The sequence below is a fragment of the Homalodisca vitripennis genome, chromosome 1 (assembly GCF_021130785.1).
Source record: "Homalodisca vitripennis isolate AUS2020 chromosome 1, UT_GWSS_2.1, whole genome shotgun sequence".
In the NCBI taxonomy this organism is placed as follows: domain Eukaryota; kingdom Metazoa; phylum Arthropoda; class Insecta; order Hemiptera; family Cicadellidae; genus Homalodisca; species Homalodisca vitripennis.
In genome coordinates, this window is record NC_060207.1 from 159,041,554 (window position 1) to 159,059,311 (window position 17,758).

At 34.1% G+C, this 17,758-nt stretch overlaps 2 protein-coding genes across 9 annotated transcripts in view; one reads left to right on the forward strand and one right to left on the reverse strand.

Moving 5' to 3' along the window:
* Positions 1-17,758, reverse strand: part of LOC124375096 (trichohyalin) — a 91,130-nt gene that overhangs the window by 64,928 nt on the left and 8,444 nt on the right. For 4 of the 7 annotated variants that reach the window (XM_046833249.1, XM_046833225.1, XM_046833213.1 and 1 more), the window contains exon 1: positions 9,585-9,766. The exons of 2 other annotated variants lie outside the window; for them this stretch is intronic. In XM_046833249.1, coding sequence (XP_046689205.1) covers positions 9,585-9,751 — 167 coding nt within the window. In that variant the 5' untranslated portion in view covers positions 9,752-9,766. Of the gene's footprint in view, positions 1-9,186; positions 9,432-9,584; positions 9,767-17,758 lie in introns of those variants that run through there. One more of the 7 variants, XM_046833218.1, reaches the window with a different exon arrangement.
* LOC124375152 (protein SERAC1) overlaps positions 9,726-17,758 on the forward strand; it is a 55,095-nt gene continuing 47,062 nt past the window's right edge. For both annotated transcript variants that reach the window (XM_046833265.1, XM_046833278.1), the window contains exon 1: positions 9,726-9,868. In XM_046833265.1, the coding sequence (XP_046689221.1) occupies positions 9,750-9,868 (119 nt within the window). In that variant the 5' untranslated portion in view covers positions 9,726-9,749. The remainder of the gene's footprint in view (positions 9,869-17,758) is intronic.

Sequence of the window (17,758 nt, forward strand, 5' to 3'; positions counted from 1 at the left end):
CAATTAAACGAGCGCTTCGAGATACAGATAGATATGACCAGATACCCCCAGATAAGGCTACCTCCATTGACTTCAAATGGAAGATCTCTCGGATATGATTTTCTGTTTTAGTTTGATATGAATTAGATCAGCAAGTAACATGAAATATGGCCAAAACTGATTCCTGTGATACAGACTCTGCGGAATTTCATGAATTGCTTAGTTGTAATTTTGGTTTATATGGCCAACTAAAATTTATAATATTTATCAAATTTATGACTAAACCCGGCTTAATTAAACTGTTATGCTTCATAAGGTTGTAAGTTCTCTGTTTAGAACACTCTAAACTGTTTTCTATAATTTAAGTAGGTGAAATAAATCTTTTCTCTAATATGAAGTCAGCTATTATGAACGCAAAAACATTTCTGTAACTTAAAAAGAACCGTCTGAATTATAAGTTTTGAAACCTGCTGAATTAAACGTTTTGACGACCTGCTGAATTAAAAGTGCCGTCACTATGATGAAACACCCGGAAAAATCAAAATACCCGCGAAACTGGACCGGAAACGGGATTAAGACGTAAAACATCTGATACAATCTTGGCCGCGGTTAGTTTTACCAACATTTATATTACTCTTTCCTGTAGTAGTTCTCAGTATACCGGATACACGATTTCGGCAATGTCGACTGTCGTTGTACTACATATTCCATTCAAATTTTGAAAAATTTCATTTGTTAAAATGTCATAACAAATGCGTGAAGTTTTAATAGTGCCAATACAATACAATACAATCCAACAATAACTGAAAATATTTTTGCTATTTTTAAAATAAACTAGAATTATTATCACTCTATGTCACACATTCTTTAATCTATTTCAGTAATTTACGATCTAGGAAGAAATCTATATGAACTAAAGACATGTCACAGTGTTTCCTTCAGGGAAAATAAATGGATATATTTTCATAGGCAAAATAAAACGTGGAAAGAATGTATATGGATCTATTTGTAAGTATCAAAGATTTATTTTCCCTGCCTCATTGCCCTAAATCTGTGTAATCTAAAGGTCACTAGGCTTTGGTAGACAAATCCGGCGAGGCAAGTTCATTAGGGATTAGGCGGGGCTGCCTAGGGAAAGAGTGAAAATAATGAGGAGAGGAGCTGTATGAAATTAGTGTAGTTTCACAAAGCAAGAAAGATATACAAAACGGGCTTATATTACTTTGAAATTCGACTTTAATCATCAATTCTAATCAACTGCCACGTTACAAAGTGGGTTATATTGGCGAAGAATGTAAGGAGCGTAATTGTAAAACTGTATATGTGAATGAGAATTTTGTAGTATGAATGTAAGAAATTTTAGATCACAATCTATGACGTAAAATCCACAATGCACAATTGTCGCTGCAATACAACTGATTTGATTCATGCCAAACTAAACTTTAAGTTGGGATGTCATGTCAGCGTAAACACTGGGTGGGAAAAGCACCAACTTGATTAAAGTATAAGAGGGATACTGCATTTAGCTACCCTGTATGTGATAGTGACGGCAGTGACATTTGCGGGGGCGAATAATTAATATAAACCATTTTATTTACATTCAATGTTGTTTTACGACGATTACCCCTTTATTCTGTTTACTATTTTTTACCGGGTTAATTTTTATTACAACACCAGACCTCTATCGGAAGATTATTCTATGCCGGAAAAGATTTTGATAAATTTAGACGATAAAGACATTGAAGAAAATTACCTTTGTAATGAAATTCAAGCAATAAAAAGGAGAGAACCCGAACGCTTAAATCCACAAGATGTCCTGAACTATATCTCAAGCAAGCACGACCAGAGAGAGAATGTGACCCGAAGGTGTTCCTCGTCATAAGCATCTGAGTTTGTGTGTTGTTAGTGGTAATTATAGTTTCCCGAAACTAAATTTAATTAAAACCTACATTCGTTCATTATAAACCCATTCGTTACCTAGGAAAGACTTCAAGAATAAAATAAGGTCAACCATAGATTTAAGTTCATTTGTCATCTTTCACAAAATAAACCTGCGAGAATTCAATTAAAAATAAATTATGTGTAAACTTATCTATTAAAGTACAAAAGAGTAAAGTCTTTTAAAACATGTATTTAAGTTCCTATTTTTGGAATATTTGGAAATTAAAATCTCGTTACGTTTCAAAACATGCCATGAAATATTTTATGTTTTTATAACGTTTCTGTGTTAAAGAGTAGGGGGAGATTGAAAGAGTTGAAGAAACATGAGCGACAAAAGGGTATTTTACCCAGGACACCGGAATAGCTTGTGCCGGCCCTGTCCGTAGTCTGAGTTGGTCCAGGGATCGGGAAATGTCTTACTGGCCCTGATTTAATGGCACCCATAAAAATATCTAGCCTGGAATGTATAAACACTTAATTTTAGAGCTATGCTGTTTTTTGAGCTAACCTTTAAATCACTCTTCATCAATGCAGCTCTTTCATACGCTGAACCTACTGACAAAGGTAAGTTTATAATTTTATTAGTCTAGATGATCCGTTGACAATTAAACGCTAATCACTCTTGTCAATGAAAAATAAACACAACAATCGATATGGGCATTGATTGAAAATTGTACATATTAAAATATTATCGATTCCTGTGCTTATTATAAATTTATCGCAATACTAATAATTTATGTAAATTTGCATAGAAATGTCAGGCTTTTTGGTTTTCTAGAGATTTTTTTTGATGTTATGAAGTTACAATTGAACAAATACAATAATTTAGATTTTCCTGAACTCGATGCCTGGTATGAGGAAGATATGCAGCTGCAGCTATTTTGTAATAAGCACATTAATCTAGAATTATAAATACTGTCATTAACAATATCACTGTGTGTTGCTGACGCAACTGCAGTATTGTAGCGTAATTAAAAAGTTATTCATTATTGAAGCTTCAGTATGTTAGTTTAATGTCACGTTGTGGCCACGCTCACGGATCAAACTTTGTTCACCCCCGGTGGGTTCACCGTGAAGAATCCTTTTGTCTACCAGCCAAGCCAAAATAGAGCCAGAGATATCGGGACAAGGCCGCATACTCAGCCGCCCTCTGCGGTAGCTGCGAATGAAGAGCGAGGCCGTACACAAGTATCGACGCGAGCGCCGCGACGCAAAACAATTGAATGAAAACAATGAACTTTATATAGATTTGTAGATGGGGTACGACAGGTGGTTTATGATAAATCCGTTCTTAACCCCTAAAATGACAGAAGAATTTTGCAGCCTTTTGATGACAATTCAAATTGATATTAGTTTTATAAACTCATGGTAAATCTATTAAAATATGGGTATGTAAATTGGGCTAACTTCAGTTGTAAACTATTTAGAAGGGTTAAAACCCCGAATGCAGATCGTTATGACAACAATGACAAGTGAATCCTTGTTACCCAACAGTGTATTGTTATTTGAATGTAAAATATGTCATGTGTCCTTATAACACACAAAACAACTTTGGTACTAAGGTACGTACAAGATTTATAATAAACGCCGTAAAGGATATTTCTTAATAAAATCATAAGGACAAATTTCAAGAAGGTATTCTTCCTCTAAATGAGCAATACAGTTTCTATAAACTTTATTCTATATGTGAATTTGTTATTATACTTTTTTATTTAAACGTTCATATCTTACTGGTTTGACGTGCATTTGCCCACAACATTATAGAGTAAATAAGAAAAACAATCAGTATAGCAGGGACGTTTTAATCCATCCCACGATCATTCAATGAAACATGATTGTTACGATATCAGAGACACCTAGATCGTAAAATATAAAATGTAGTGTAATCTAGGTAAATTGCCATTCTCATTGTCTCATCAGGTACACATTTGAATGCACAATTTGTCATATTTATTTCTACACAGGCAACATCGTGTTTGATGATGGGTCATATCTATAGGATTTGGCTGAACTTCATTGAAGTCTAACTATTAGCAGAAGTTCTCGAGAACTTCATCTATAGACTTTAAATATGCATGAAACTTCATTTCTACATATAAAAAACGAGTTTGATGACGGTGCATGTCCCTCCACAGGATTTGGCTGAACTTCATTGAAGTCTAACTATTAGCAGAAGTTCTCGAGAACTTCATCTATAGACTTTAAATATGCATGAAACTTCATTTCTACATATAAAAAACGAGTTTGATGACGGTGCATGTCCCTCCACAGGATTTGGCTGAACTTCATTGAAGCCTAACTATTAGCAGAAGTTCTCGAGAACTTCATCTATAGACTTTAAATATGCATGAAACTTCATTTCTACATAGAAAAAAACGAGTTTGATGACGGTGCATGTCCCTCCACAGGATTTGGCTGAACTTCATTGAAGCCTAACTATTAGCAGAAGTTCTCGAGAACTTCATCTATAGACTTTAAATATGCATGAAACTTCATTTCTACATAGAAAAAACGAGTTTGATGACGGTGCATGTCCCTCCACAGGATTTGGCTGAACTTCATTGAAGCCTAACTATTAGTAGAAGTTCTCGAGAACTTCATCTATAGACTTTAAATATGCATGAAACTTCATTTCTACATAGAAAAAACGAGTTTGATGACGGTGCATGTCCCTCCACAGGATTTGGCTGAACTTCATTGAAGCCTAACTATTAGCAGAAGTTCTCGAGAACTTCATCTATAGACTTTAAATATGCATGAAACTTCATTTCTACATAGAAAAAAACGAGTTTGATGACGGTGCATGTCCCTCCACAGGATTTGGCTGAACTTCATTGAAGCCTAACTATTAGCAGAAGTTCTCGAGAACTTCATCTATAGACTTTAAATATGCATGAAACTTCATTTCTACATAGAAAAAACGAGTTTGATGAACGAGTGGTGCATGTCCCTCCACGAGATTTGGCTGAACGTCGTTAAATTGTCCGCAGGATGGATTCTGCAAAATTTCGTCTGTAGTAGTTTAAAGTTCTTTTGAATGGGTCCTCGGCGAAGCACATTACGTGACACGTGGTTATACTCCTACTTAGGTTTAGTAGATTTAATAGCTTCAATAAGACTGCGTATAGTAACTAGTAAAGATATCGATATACAACCCTCCGGTACAACGTAAACAGTTAATTAACACAGTCATGAAAGCAGGTAACACTTTTAGCTGCAAGCAAACATTTAAAACTAATTCTAATTTTTATTCCTTGAGTTTGATTTTTTTTTATTAAACAGCCTAATGTGATGGAACTGTCATGAAAAGTTGCATGGTATACCGCATTACCCAGCATATGTCGTTAATGTAATTATTATCAATGTGACTAAAACTTTTACCAAGGCATGGCGTTTATTCACGCATCACCGAAGTTATAATATTGTTTCTTTAAGAGCACTTATGACTCATACAACTAATGTTTCAAGCCAAAAATCGTAATATGAATATGAATATTTTGTGATAAGTTCATTTTCTGTTTACGGCTGTATTTATTCTGTGACTTTCTCGATACAATAATGGTTATCCAAAGACTCATTCGCTCAGCCAAGTAGCATGGCCGTACATGAATCATCACAGATTTTGCTCCTATAAAAATAAAGATTCATACAAAATTCCAAATGTATAGATCAGCTTGTTCTAGAGACATCTGCTCACATACAGACATGCAGAATGACATTTATCCAGCCTGTCGAGTGATAAGGCTTCGCTCACGCTCAACTAATAAGTCACACTTTTGATTTAGCCACATCTAAGACTTCTTGATGTTGTGGATTAACAATACGGAATAGAGTAAGGAATCGAATGGCTTGATCAAATAACTCATCTATGTAAAATTGCTGTTCTCCGACAGAAAACATACGCGACGGCCAAAACATCATGTGTTAGTTGAGTTAGGCCTGAACACCTTTAACTAGATACCTTATTATAATGGAAAATATTAACACTAAAAAGTAAAACATTTACTTTCATTATGAGAAAACAAGTCATTCAAAATTTTTTTAAATATATATATTAAATGTTTAGGACACTTAAAACACGGAATATGTACTGATTATGTTTCAAACAACGTCGCTGGCTAGGCAGATTAATACATTCATAGAAGGTATAACCTCTTGTTTATAGATAATGATAGTGAGCAGTTAATACGACAATCAATGAATCAATGGTTACTATTACAGCCCAGGACTATAGACATAGAGACTGTCTAGAGATTATGGCTAGCTATATGACGTAAATCATACCTATATCAATTCAACTATCGCATTCATTATTTTTATGATATACTGTAGTGCCTTTCAACCACGCGACGTCTGGTGGAACATTGCATATTATATAATTAATTGTTAGAACTGCAATAGGGGAGAAATGTGTATGTAACAAAAGAGGGATTAGTGTTCTACAATGTTTTTTATTATAATTTACTTTACTTCTAGCCCGCAATCCACAGATCTCTGCTCAAGAAATTATAAATCGGTAACTGGGGTGAAAATGTTGCGCACTTCCCCGGCAGCTCTTATTATAACACCGTCTAGCTCAGGCTTTCGGGGTGACTTCAATTACCATTTGTATGAGCCACTACTCTGATTCCGTGGCACGGTTTTGGGTTTCCTGGTCATTTTTTAGTCTGCTACTTGAATTACACCCTCCATTACTATGCCGTCTACTGGCTGAGCAGCCCGTGGCAATTCCCTCTTGTGACAAGTTGTATCGGTGTTTTTGGAAATTCGTCACATCTATACAAGTTTTTTTAGGACGCGCTTTTAACAGTAATTAATTGTATTTTAAAAACTGTTATTGATCAAACTTTATAATTCTGTATGCAGTGGTAGAATTTGCAGTAATATAAAATGAGATACAATCTGTGCCAGAACAGGTAACAGTCGTAAATACGCACGGCTGGTCGGTATTTGGCCGCCACTCAAGACATTAGGCACGTTTATCTGGTCACGACCGAGCCAGCGGAGGAGCGAGGGATGATAAAACTTGATGAATTCATGTGACAGTTCAAGGCGTTCAGGCGCTCAGGCGTACGAACAGTGTCTCGGGAATGTCGTGTTGCACCTTCGTCCAAAGAAGAAATCCAATAGGCAGAAAACATATTTTCTCTAAATTCATACTGAATTGGAAAATCGTTTATTCCTTAGAATAAAAAACAGATGAATATTTTAAAACAGTTGAATTTTTAGTCCGGTTTGTTTATGAATTTTATTAAAATTACTGGTATTGTAAATTGTGGGGAGCAAGCAGTATGGAAATATGCTTGCCATAAATGCACAGCCGTACTCATGGAATTTATTTCCAAATACACATAATATCCAGAATAATGTAAGATCTAAACCAAAATATACCTAACGTTGAGTTAATGTTCAAATTCTAAGTATTAAATGAAAAGGGACAATGATTTGGTTCTTGAAAACCCGATAAATACCCGATAAAAGCGACCAAAGTGGTACATAACCGTTGTAACAGTTGCTATTCATGAATTGCCGTCGAAAATAACTGAACAATTATACCTTCATTGATTTGAAACCTTTGCTCCTATGCACATTTGGATCCTGTTTTTGTTTCTTTTGGCCTACCTGAACCTCTCGCTAGGTTATTTTTGAACCATCTGAGCATAACAAGATATTGCTTTCTGACCTTTTGCCATTCTCAACATACTCTTCTAACGTCAGATTCATCAGCTTGTTTTTTATGTCAAGTCAGTGTATCAGAGAATCTAAATTTCGTACTAATTTAGTAATTTTTATTAACGTATGCATAACCTTTCATATAACAGAGTTTTGAGTGTAAATTTTGTTTTACGCATTGTTATATTCTAACACAATAGTGAATGCATCTCACCATAAATTAAATTAATAATTTTTTATATGCTACAAAAAAATAGTTTGTAATTATTCTTCCTGGAATTAACCTCACAAACTAAGGAGCAAAATGACGCTTGGTGTAACAACTGATTCAGTACCTACTCGACAAAGCAAATGTATGTATAAACCTGGATCCTCTCTGCTGGCATTATATAAATGGAAAGCAATGGTGCGGTGTTCCTAGAAGTATAACATATTAAAAGCCTTTAACCTTATTTGGGGATTATTATTATTAGTATTATTCCCGTTGGTTAGTGGTTTTGTAACAAGTTTGCATTGGCCAATAATATGGAATAAACGGTTACTCAGAATGTCCATCATTCTGAGTCTTGAGGCGGAACTTTGGTGACAAACTGTTTCAATATTGCTTGAGTGTTCATTTTACCTGAAACTGATATCGTTGTGTGTAATCAGTGTTCGTGAACACTGGAGGCGAAAACCGTTGGCCAAGATTATTTGCTCCATAGCGAGTTCTGGAAGTCTTTTGGATAAATGGATTTTAATCACGTTTATTGGAATGGGCATTCTTTTGAAGGTGATATTGATAATCTTATGTGCACATGTGCAAAGAGGGACGGAGTACTTTGGTTATGAATATGTTCCAAAAACTATACTAAACCTGATGAATTTAAACGGTTTACATAGGGACGTTTTATTTATCAATGGAATTTAAAATTTTATAAACTGGTATGAAATATTTATTTAAATACAGTGTTAAATATTTAACACTGCTCCTCATCACTAGTAAAATGGAATGAACCAACAACAGTTTTTTTATCAACCAAAGCATCTTTTAGATATAAGGGCTGGATCTCCAGGGCCAGAAACGTTCCTCCTTATACAACTGTCCTACAAGAAGAGGGTATAAATACATGGAGAAGTATTTACTTTATTTGATACATTTCCACAAGACAACACGAAAACAATCAGCATTAAAAGTAATGGCTTTAAAAACAATGAATTAACATATACCATACGTTTTAGTATACCCAGTTAATTCATGTACTCTGTTATAATATTTTGTTTAAAAAAGAACAATTATTTCTAAAATTCGTAAATATTTCAAAAAGCATTAAGTTTTAATACACCTCAAATTAGATACAAATACGAAACATTTCTTTATATAAGCGTTATTTGTTACGAATTATATGTATTCATATATATGAAATATGAAAAATTAGACAAAAATAGTGCTCAATGTGAACCAAAGTGTCAAAATAAGGTTTTTAGGAGGTAATAATCGTCCTTAAGTTGTCTAGCTCTAAGACTAACTGCGCTAATCATTTGTTATTAACAAGCTATTTAACAGCTAGAAAATGTTATTTGTACATTAAGAGTTCAATTAGTGTAGCAGACCGTACGCAAACCACCGGGACGATATGAGTGGTGGCTACCGACAGATAAACACGAGGTTCGCCATTAGTTCCACTGGTGTGGGCGGGGGGAGCTAACAAACGGACGAGATGCTCATTTACAGCAGAGCATGAACACGATAATTGTACATAACTTAACAAACCGCTTCTAAACAGTCCAACACCCGTCAAACAACTAATGATGAACCACGTTCTTTCACCGCGCTTCGGCATGACCTTGAACAATCAAAGTATTCACTTTATCTCAAAGAATGCACTATATTGTTTTATATTCCAAATTTACATATTATAATTTTGAATAATATTTGATAAATATATTTATGATTGAAGTTATTATTTTAGTAATATAAGTTTAACGTAGAAAGTTAGGTTAGGACATACCCTAGACGTTGTGCGAACTGATAAATTCCGAACATGGCGACCGCGACAGAAGCGCGCACATCACTGCCACTGCCGGACAGCGAGGCTATTTCTGCCCACGACCTGTTTATGCACAGGGTGTCGTGGTTACCGAACGTGATATATAAACTCGATCTGTACAGGTACATGTGTGCCACGCTCCATGAGTGTGCATATCTTTGCTTGTTCGTGTCTCTAGTAGTGCAATACATAATTTTGGAATTTATTTTGTGTGATGAAAGTTACATAGATCATAATATTATTTAGTAAGTAAATAACTCTCAACAGGGTTCACGTTCAACTATTATAGTTTTTTATATTTAAGTTATTTACTTTTTTTTTTAAATTTACCTCTCAGTAAATAATAATGATAATAATAATCTCTTTATTGCATTATTTTAACAATTTTACATCGTGTCGCAACCGTCAATAGTCTAAGTTAATTTACACGATTTAATCTACACATTCACATAACTTCATACTCACAATTCATACAATCATTCAAGACACAATCGCATTGATCTCAGATCCAGCACTCTCAAATATCCCAGCGGCTTATCATGAATTCATCAACAGAGTTGAAAGAGCCTTAAACCCCAAAAAGAGTTTGAGACGCGTTTTAAATTGATTTTGATTATTTGAAATTTTGATTTCTTCAGGGAGCCTGTTGATTAATCAGACACCAACTTCTTGCGGTAGATGTTGCGCTAATGTCAATCTGCGTTGATGAGTGCGAAAGTTGTCCCTTCCTCTAGTTTCATATTGATGAACGTTCCTGCCACGAGTGCATCTTGATCTGCAATACGTGATCATTGATCACCTCATAAATATAGAGGCAAAGTCAGCAATTTCAACTCCCTGAACGATTCCCTACACTACTCTCTGTAATTCAAATTTTCAGTTTTTTTGGAGTCTAAAGTCGCGCTCCATTTTGTTTTTTGCACAATTTCCCCAAAGAATGCCATACGCAAAATGAGGATGGATTAGGCCATAGTAAGCCATTCTTAAAACTTCTAGGGAACAAAATGTTGCTAGATTGCGCAGAGCATCTGAGGTAACTCTAGCACAGACCCTTGTCAACATGATTGCTCCATGTCCGTCGTTCGTCCCAAAAACTTTGTGGAATTATTTTCTTCAAAAAGGTCGTCATCCATAAATACGGCCGGACGCACCACTCGATCATGCTGACGAAGGCGAAAATTTACTACAATTGTTTTTGACTGATTTGTTTTCAGATTCATTTCAGCGAAATACTAAATGCATGTGTTCAATTCCATGAAAGAGGTGATTTCCAGTTCTTGTATATATTTACTTTTAAAACAAAGAGTCATTTTATCGGCATATTGAACCAGTTTTCCATGCTGGATAACTAAATTCAATCCGCCGACATAAATTAAAAAACTGGAGACGCTCGAGGATTGAACCCCGAGGAACACCGTGGGTTATTTTAATTTTGTTTGAAATGACGTTTGAAATCTCCACGCACTGATGTATATCCTTAAGGTAAGAACCGATCCATAAGGATACGGGAGACCTTGAATGCTACATTTCTCCAACTGGTGCAACAGTGTCTCGTGGTGCACGCAGTCAAAGGCTTTTGACAGATCGAGAAATATACTAAGCACATGTTCTCGCATATCCAAACCATCGACAACATTGTCCAAAAGGTTGTTCAGAGCGTCAATTGTAGATCTGTTTTTTCTAAATCCAAATTGCTCTGGATTCAGAATTTCGAATTTTTCCAGAAAGCTTTCAAGCCTTTCGTAGAAAGGTTTTTTAAAAATTTTGCTGAAAACTAGAAGAATTGAGATTAGACGATAATTGTCTCACAAGACAAGGATCATCCTTTTTGAAAATTGGGGTGATCTTTGCCGTCTTTAAAAGAGATGGAAATTGTCTCTCTCCTCCATGAGACTGGAGATTCTTAAAAGACGAATTCGTAAAAGCAATGGTTGAAAAGTATTTATTTAACTCATTTGCTACTTTTAATTTATCTTCAATAATTTCATAATTAACTTGGAGTCCAATAGATTTGGAACTCTTGTTAGAACCTCCATCTCGAGAAAGATTATTAATTATTTTCCAAGCGGTTTTAGAAAAATGTTTAGAGGTTCTTCTTTATAGATTCTCCGATACCTTCTAAAAAACATATTTAGGCTAAATCATTATTTTGAGTATTAATGAAAATTATATAGAAGAATATGAGCCTTTCTAGAGATACAAGAATTTCTTTAGTTATTCTTTAGTTATTAGCTGCAAAAACTTTGCAGCTTTTTAAAGTGTTTTGTTTTCCTGAACGGGCATGTAACATCCAGACAGTGACTGAAGGTATCACTAAATGACTGATAATGTCATCGACATTTATTTCCACACCGGATCAAAAACGTCTAAGACTCGCTTTTTAAACATTTATTCAGGTGGCAAATGTTTTTGGGAAGTAATTGCCCTAGTAAATTTTGAATTTTGGATTTTGAATTTTCTAGTCATGAATCACGACCACCTGTGCAAAGTTATCAGAGATCGCAGAATTCAATACAGAAACTGTTGTGTTTGGAAAGTGATACTTGTGTGAGAATATGTAATCGGCATTGTTTCTGGCAGATATTTAATTAGGATGAACACAACATTAAGTAAATGGTATAAAATTGTTACTCTTGACAGCAATATTCTTCAATTGCGTTCTGAAAGATGTACATGTGGTAAAAAGGTAACGTTTTATATTAACAGGAAAAAATTTCCATGTATAGTGTCGCCCAAAACAGCTTCCATCAGACCAGACTGTGGAGTAATTTTAATTATAAAGCTAAAACATATTTTAACGGAATACCGATTTTTATTTTACATTGGGTTGTTCTTACAAAGTAACACGTGCAAGTAACAAGCTCGCTGAGGTTGCATGCAAATTTAAAGTCTGTATACAGTATAGTTCATTCATATCCTTATTTTCGTTCATATCATTTCATCCTTATCCAAGACCTATAGATTTTAAGTTTTGTAGAACCCATCTTGCGAACATACAGAGACAGACAGGCATACATAAAAAAATGTTCTACATTTCCCCGATACACGAAAGAAAAATTTTGTCAGCCTATTTAGCGACGCTTCAATGGCGCTCAGCCAATACCCATGATGGACATGCACCATCATAGAACTCATTCTTGTCTAAGTAGAATTGAAGTTTCATGCAAAATTTAAAGTGTACAAATGAAACCTTTCTCGGGATATCTTACATTAAATCTTGGAGGACAATATGCTGCTGTAAGTGGCCATTACAGCTCTCTAAACACAATACTAATAGCCTGTATGTACACGTACATAGGGTAGTTCATACTGTTTGGTATACTTTTTAGTAAGTATTGCGCTTCCACGATAAGTATTATCGGGATGATTAGTATAAAATCAAGTGTAAAGTTTGGAATTCTAAAGAACCATCCGTCTTTGAAATGGGGGTTTTATATTAAAAGTAAATTCTGTACACTTTTATCTACATTTAGAAAGTGACGAGTTTTTTCTTTTTTGGTTAAGAAAACCTTAAAAATTCTTGAAGTATTATGAACATACGAGTATAACGTACAATTCTATTATGAAAAACAAACCCATTCCACTTTAATTTTGAAACGACTGCTGTTTGAAGATTCAACAGTATACCTATTTACAATGACTGCCTGAGCAAAATGTTGTCAAATTTAGAGAAAGATCGTTCCACAGAACAATCTGATGAGCAAGTGAAGTAAAGTCATAGATTGATTAGATTGTATTTGGTTAATTGTACTGCTTCCGTTTACGATTAGAGAGTAAGAAGTACAAGGATTAACTTGTCCTGATTTAGGCCTACTAGCTTTCGGACTTAAATAGTTAGTGAAAGGTACTTTAGATTCAATACCAGATAGAGTACTAGATACATAATTAGTCATTGATGAAGTGTTTCGCCTGCAACCCCCTGTAAAACTTACAACCGATGTAACTAGCCGGGTGTTCGCCCCCAGTGGAAGCTGGTTCGGTTGTACATTGGGACGTTCCATGTGATCAACACATTAAACACATCTTGCTGCATTCCAACAATAGCACTTACTATGTATTGTATTTGTAGATTTACCAACGGCAATGAAGCTTCTTAGCAAAACTTTAGGCGTGATTTGTTTCATACGTATTTAAATACGTAATCAACCTGTATCTCAATAGAGATCAAATGCTCTAAGTGTTATACTCTTACAATGCTTTCCTGCCTCAAGCTGACAGTATAAAATATTGAGGCATATTGTAATAAATTAAGACAAGCGTTTGGCTTGGAAAGAAAATATTTTCCATTTAACTAAATTGATTAAACCAACTTTTATTAAGCAATAATTTGGTGTCTTGCAAAGAATTGTTGTTTTCAGTTTCGTTTATTAGCTAATTTTAGTGATACTAAACCAAATAAAACCTCTGTTACATAGACAGGACTATAGATAAACGTAGGAGTCCATGCTAATATTCTTATTGGGTTCAAATTTCCTACATTTATCTTATGGCAATTCGTAAATTTTTCCGCCTGGCATCTGTGTTTTGGCACCCAAAGTCGTTATCACAAATATTGCCTACATAAGGGATTGTGATATTGAGCCTAAGAGTTTCCCATTTAATAATATTGAAACGTGATTTTTAAGATTTTCTTTGAATTGAAACGTGATAGAATGAATGTATTCCGCTTCCTGCGTCTAGGAGATCTAGGATGTTGGAGGAGATGGCATTACCGTATTGGTCATATTTCTTTTGAAGTCACTGAGGATGAGGTTTTAATGAAAGTTCAGCATAGTAATGTTACAGAAAAAGAATAGTTCTACTCTCCTCGGCTCAAAAAGTATAGATAGCCTACCCGAGATTGAACGTTGATCACACACCAACTAGTAGAGTTACGTTACAATTTAACCTGAATATTTCTTTGACTTAACATACTGTAGCCTACTAGGATAAAGCAAATTGTTTACAAACAATAAATTCAAAATTTTACATTGGTAAGACCAAATATATACGGGTTGTGATCTTATTAAGGAACATTTTAGATTACATATATTAAATATTTAAATTTGTATAAATACAAGTGTACTGTTTTTGAGTATGTCATTTTAGAAGTTTTGAATAAAACTTGTTATCAAATTACCATCTTATTTGTTATTCTTACCAGGCGGTTAACAAAATTAGGCATCGGTGTTATTATGGCGCTTTTAAATCATTAATTTGACCATGTAAAATGTAAATCATTATTTAAATTTTAAACACCGATTTAATTCAGCGAGGTCACCGTGACCGACGCCTGCTCGTGGTAACGCGCAAACCGACAGATTAGCACGATCTGAAGACCAGGTATAGTACTACTATTGACGGGACCAAGCACAACAATACCGCCTTATGTTGACTAGTTATCGATAATAACGTCTGTTAAACGCCAAGGTCGAGTTGTCTTTGGTGTGGGACGTTTCGGTATTAAGTAAATATGTCCAATGACTCCCGTGTAAGAGCGCGAGACACATACGTTGGAAAACGATTGGGCCTCCAGGAAGGTGACGCGATGTCTGTGTCGTGTAGGCCACAGAGCTGCTCTGGGAGCTCGGGTTTATTACATTTTTATAATAGTATATTTAATATTAGCTAAAGTGAACGCAAAATGCATACAGCATTTTCATCAAAGGGTTCAAACTTCTTTTAACGGCTACTCTTTAAGTAAATCTACGTTGCTTCAGACAAGCCACATGAGTACATCACTGAGTACAAGGTAAAGCGTGTAGCCTACACGTGGAAGGATCAAAATGATGAATTCACTAATCTGCCAATCAACAAATTTGGACAGCTGTCAAGTGGATCGTAGTTTTTGACAGCGTCGTGTTTGGAAATCGTTATGTATTCAATAAAAACCTTTACAAAGTATATTAAACAAATAATGTTTACAAAATTTAGAGATTTATTAACAATCTTATATTTAATAAAGTTGTTGTTTTCTTAGATTTTAAACATTTTCTTGTGTTTTAATCAAAAGAAACCTAAATCCTGCAATAGGTAAGGATATTATGTTCTCAGTTCAACAATGTAATGTTGTAATCAGCTGATTAGCCAAATTTGAAACAGCTGATTGTTGTGGCTCATGGCTTTTTAAAATCGAATTATATCACTTATTTCCCAACCGATTTTCTTTACCTTTATATAGTTGGAGTTTTAATTAAATTATTTAAATAAAACGCAATAACATGTAATTTTTTTAATTTCTAGGGAAATTAAATAGGAAAATAACTGGAAATTTTTTAAAGGGTAGTTTTTAAGATATTACTGCTCATAGATTTTAAGAAGCCATCATTTTGAAAATAAAGCTCGTAATTATTATTTCTACTACTGTATAATGAAGCTAGTTACCGAATATAAAATTATTACTAATTAATAAGTAAAATTACAAAATGGTTGGCTTTAGAGTAATTACTGAGTTTTAGAAAGTTTGAATATGATATTTTGATTTGTCATTAGTCTAGGAATAATAACAAAAGATTGGTAGAGTGTTCTAGAACACTCTATGTAATGTAATGTTGCTTATTAATTAATGAGTGGTTATGCATTTTTCAAACAGTTGCCATGTTTGTCATAGCTTACGTATAATTTTTAACCACTCGCATATTCTGTCATGTTATTTACGGGATTTATATAGTATGGATTTCCCAGCGAATCCACCATAGACAAGGAAAGGTTACTCATTTCTTTACAGGTTTACGAAGTAGTTTTGTATGACATTTTATAAGTTAAGAATTAAAAAAGTAGTTTAAGCCCTAGCATGTCAGAGTGTAGTATTATAATAATATAGCTTCCATGTCTAGGACTGAACTAACAACCAATAACAAATAATTAGCCAACCAATTAATCTTGTCCCACAGTTCTTACTAAATTTTACATAATTACGAAATAATATTTAGAAAACATAATAAAATTGGTCTAATAATAGCTTGGTATTTTAAATTGTGGTTTTGTGGAATTTCCTCCCAAATGTCTAAATATTGTGGTCATATTTTCAATGTAATATCTTCATTATACTGGTTATATGTATAATAACATATACCTAACTTTCATTAAAGGTTATATGTTCCTCTTATGTTTGATGTTGAAACATGGTTTTCGTAGACTGTTGAACCCTTTGAACCCCAGGCGGCAGGATACTGCCGCCTGTGTTACTTGTGAAAAAGACCAGGCGGTAATAACGTTTATCAATGCTTTCTAACACCATAACTTTGCAATCGCTGGAATTATACGGAAATACATAGCATAGAAATATACTCAAGAGAATTAATAATAATATACCTACCTTCTTTGAAGTCGGTAAATTAACAACTCTGTTTATAACTCTGTTCTATATTTAATTTTGCGGAGGTTGGCTGGGATCTAGGAAACGTTTTAAATCAGAAACACTGAGTTACTAAATAAGCTTAGAGGGATATTCAGATATTTGTATTTTGCATATTAATAAACAAAATTTTCCTGTACAACGGATAACTGAAACAGCTCAAAACGGAACATTCTTTGGTCATCTCAACAAACTGTGACTTACGATATGGTACAAATAAGAAATTTTATTAATCTTACAGGCTTTTGTATTCTGATATTTTCAACAGATCCACAAGAGCTAAAATTGTATGTTATACTTAAGTAATATACTTTTTTTAATATTCAACAAACTAAAAGTCTAATTAATGTTAGTTGTTGACTTCTATTACTTGTGGCATATTGATATTTTGATTTAAATACACATTTTGAAGTTTTTAGACTGTAACAATAATTGGGTGTATTATAACACTACAATTGCTTGTTGCACATTAGTTCATTAAACCAATTCTATAAGCTCATATGAACTAATGAAAATGGATAAGTGTTTCAATTCTAGGACTGGTCAATCCAAATACATGTCGTATAATAACAAAAATTCTTTTCAAGTTTTGCGGTTGTATAACATGTTATACAACAACAAAACATCGAAAATGAACAAAACGACAATAGGAAATATGTTTTTAAATAAACATTGTATTGTATTGGCTAAAACAAGTACGCCGAACACTTTCCAAATGGCGTGGTATTTGAAAACTACTGTAGTACTAGACATACATTCCATGGTGCAAATTGTTAAGTAGTTGTACAATGTATGAAGA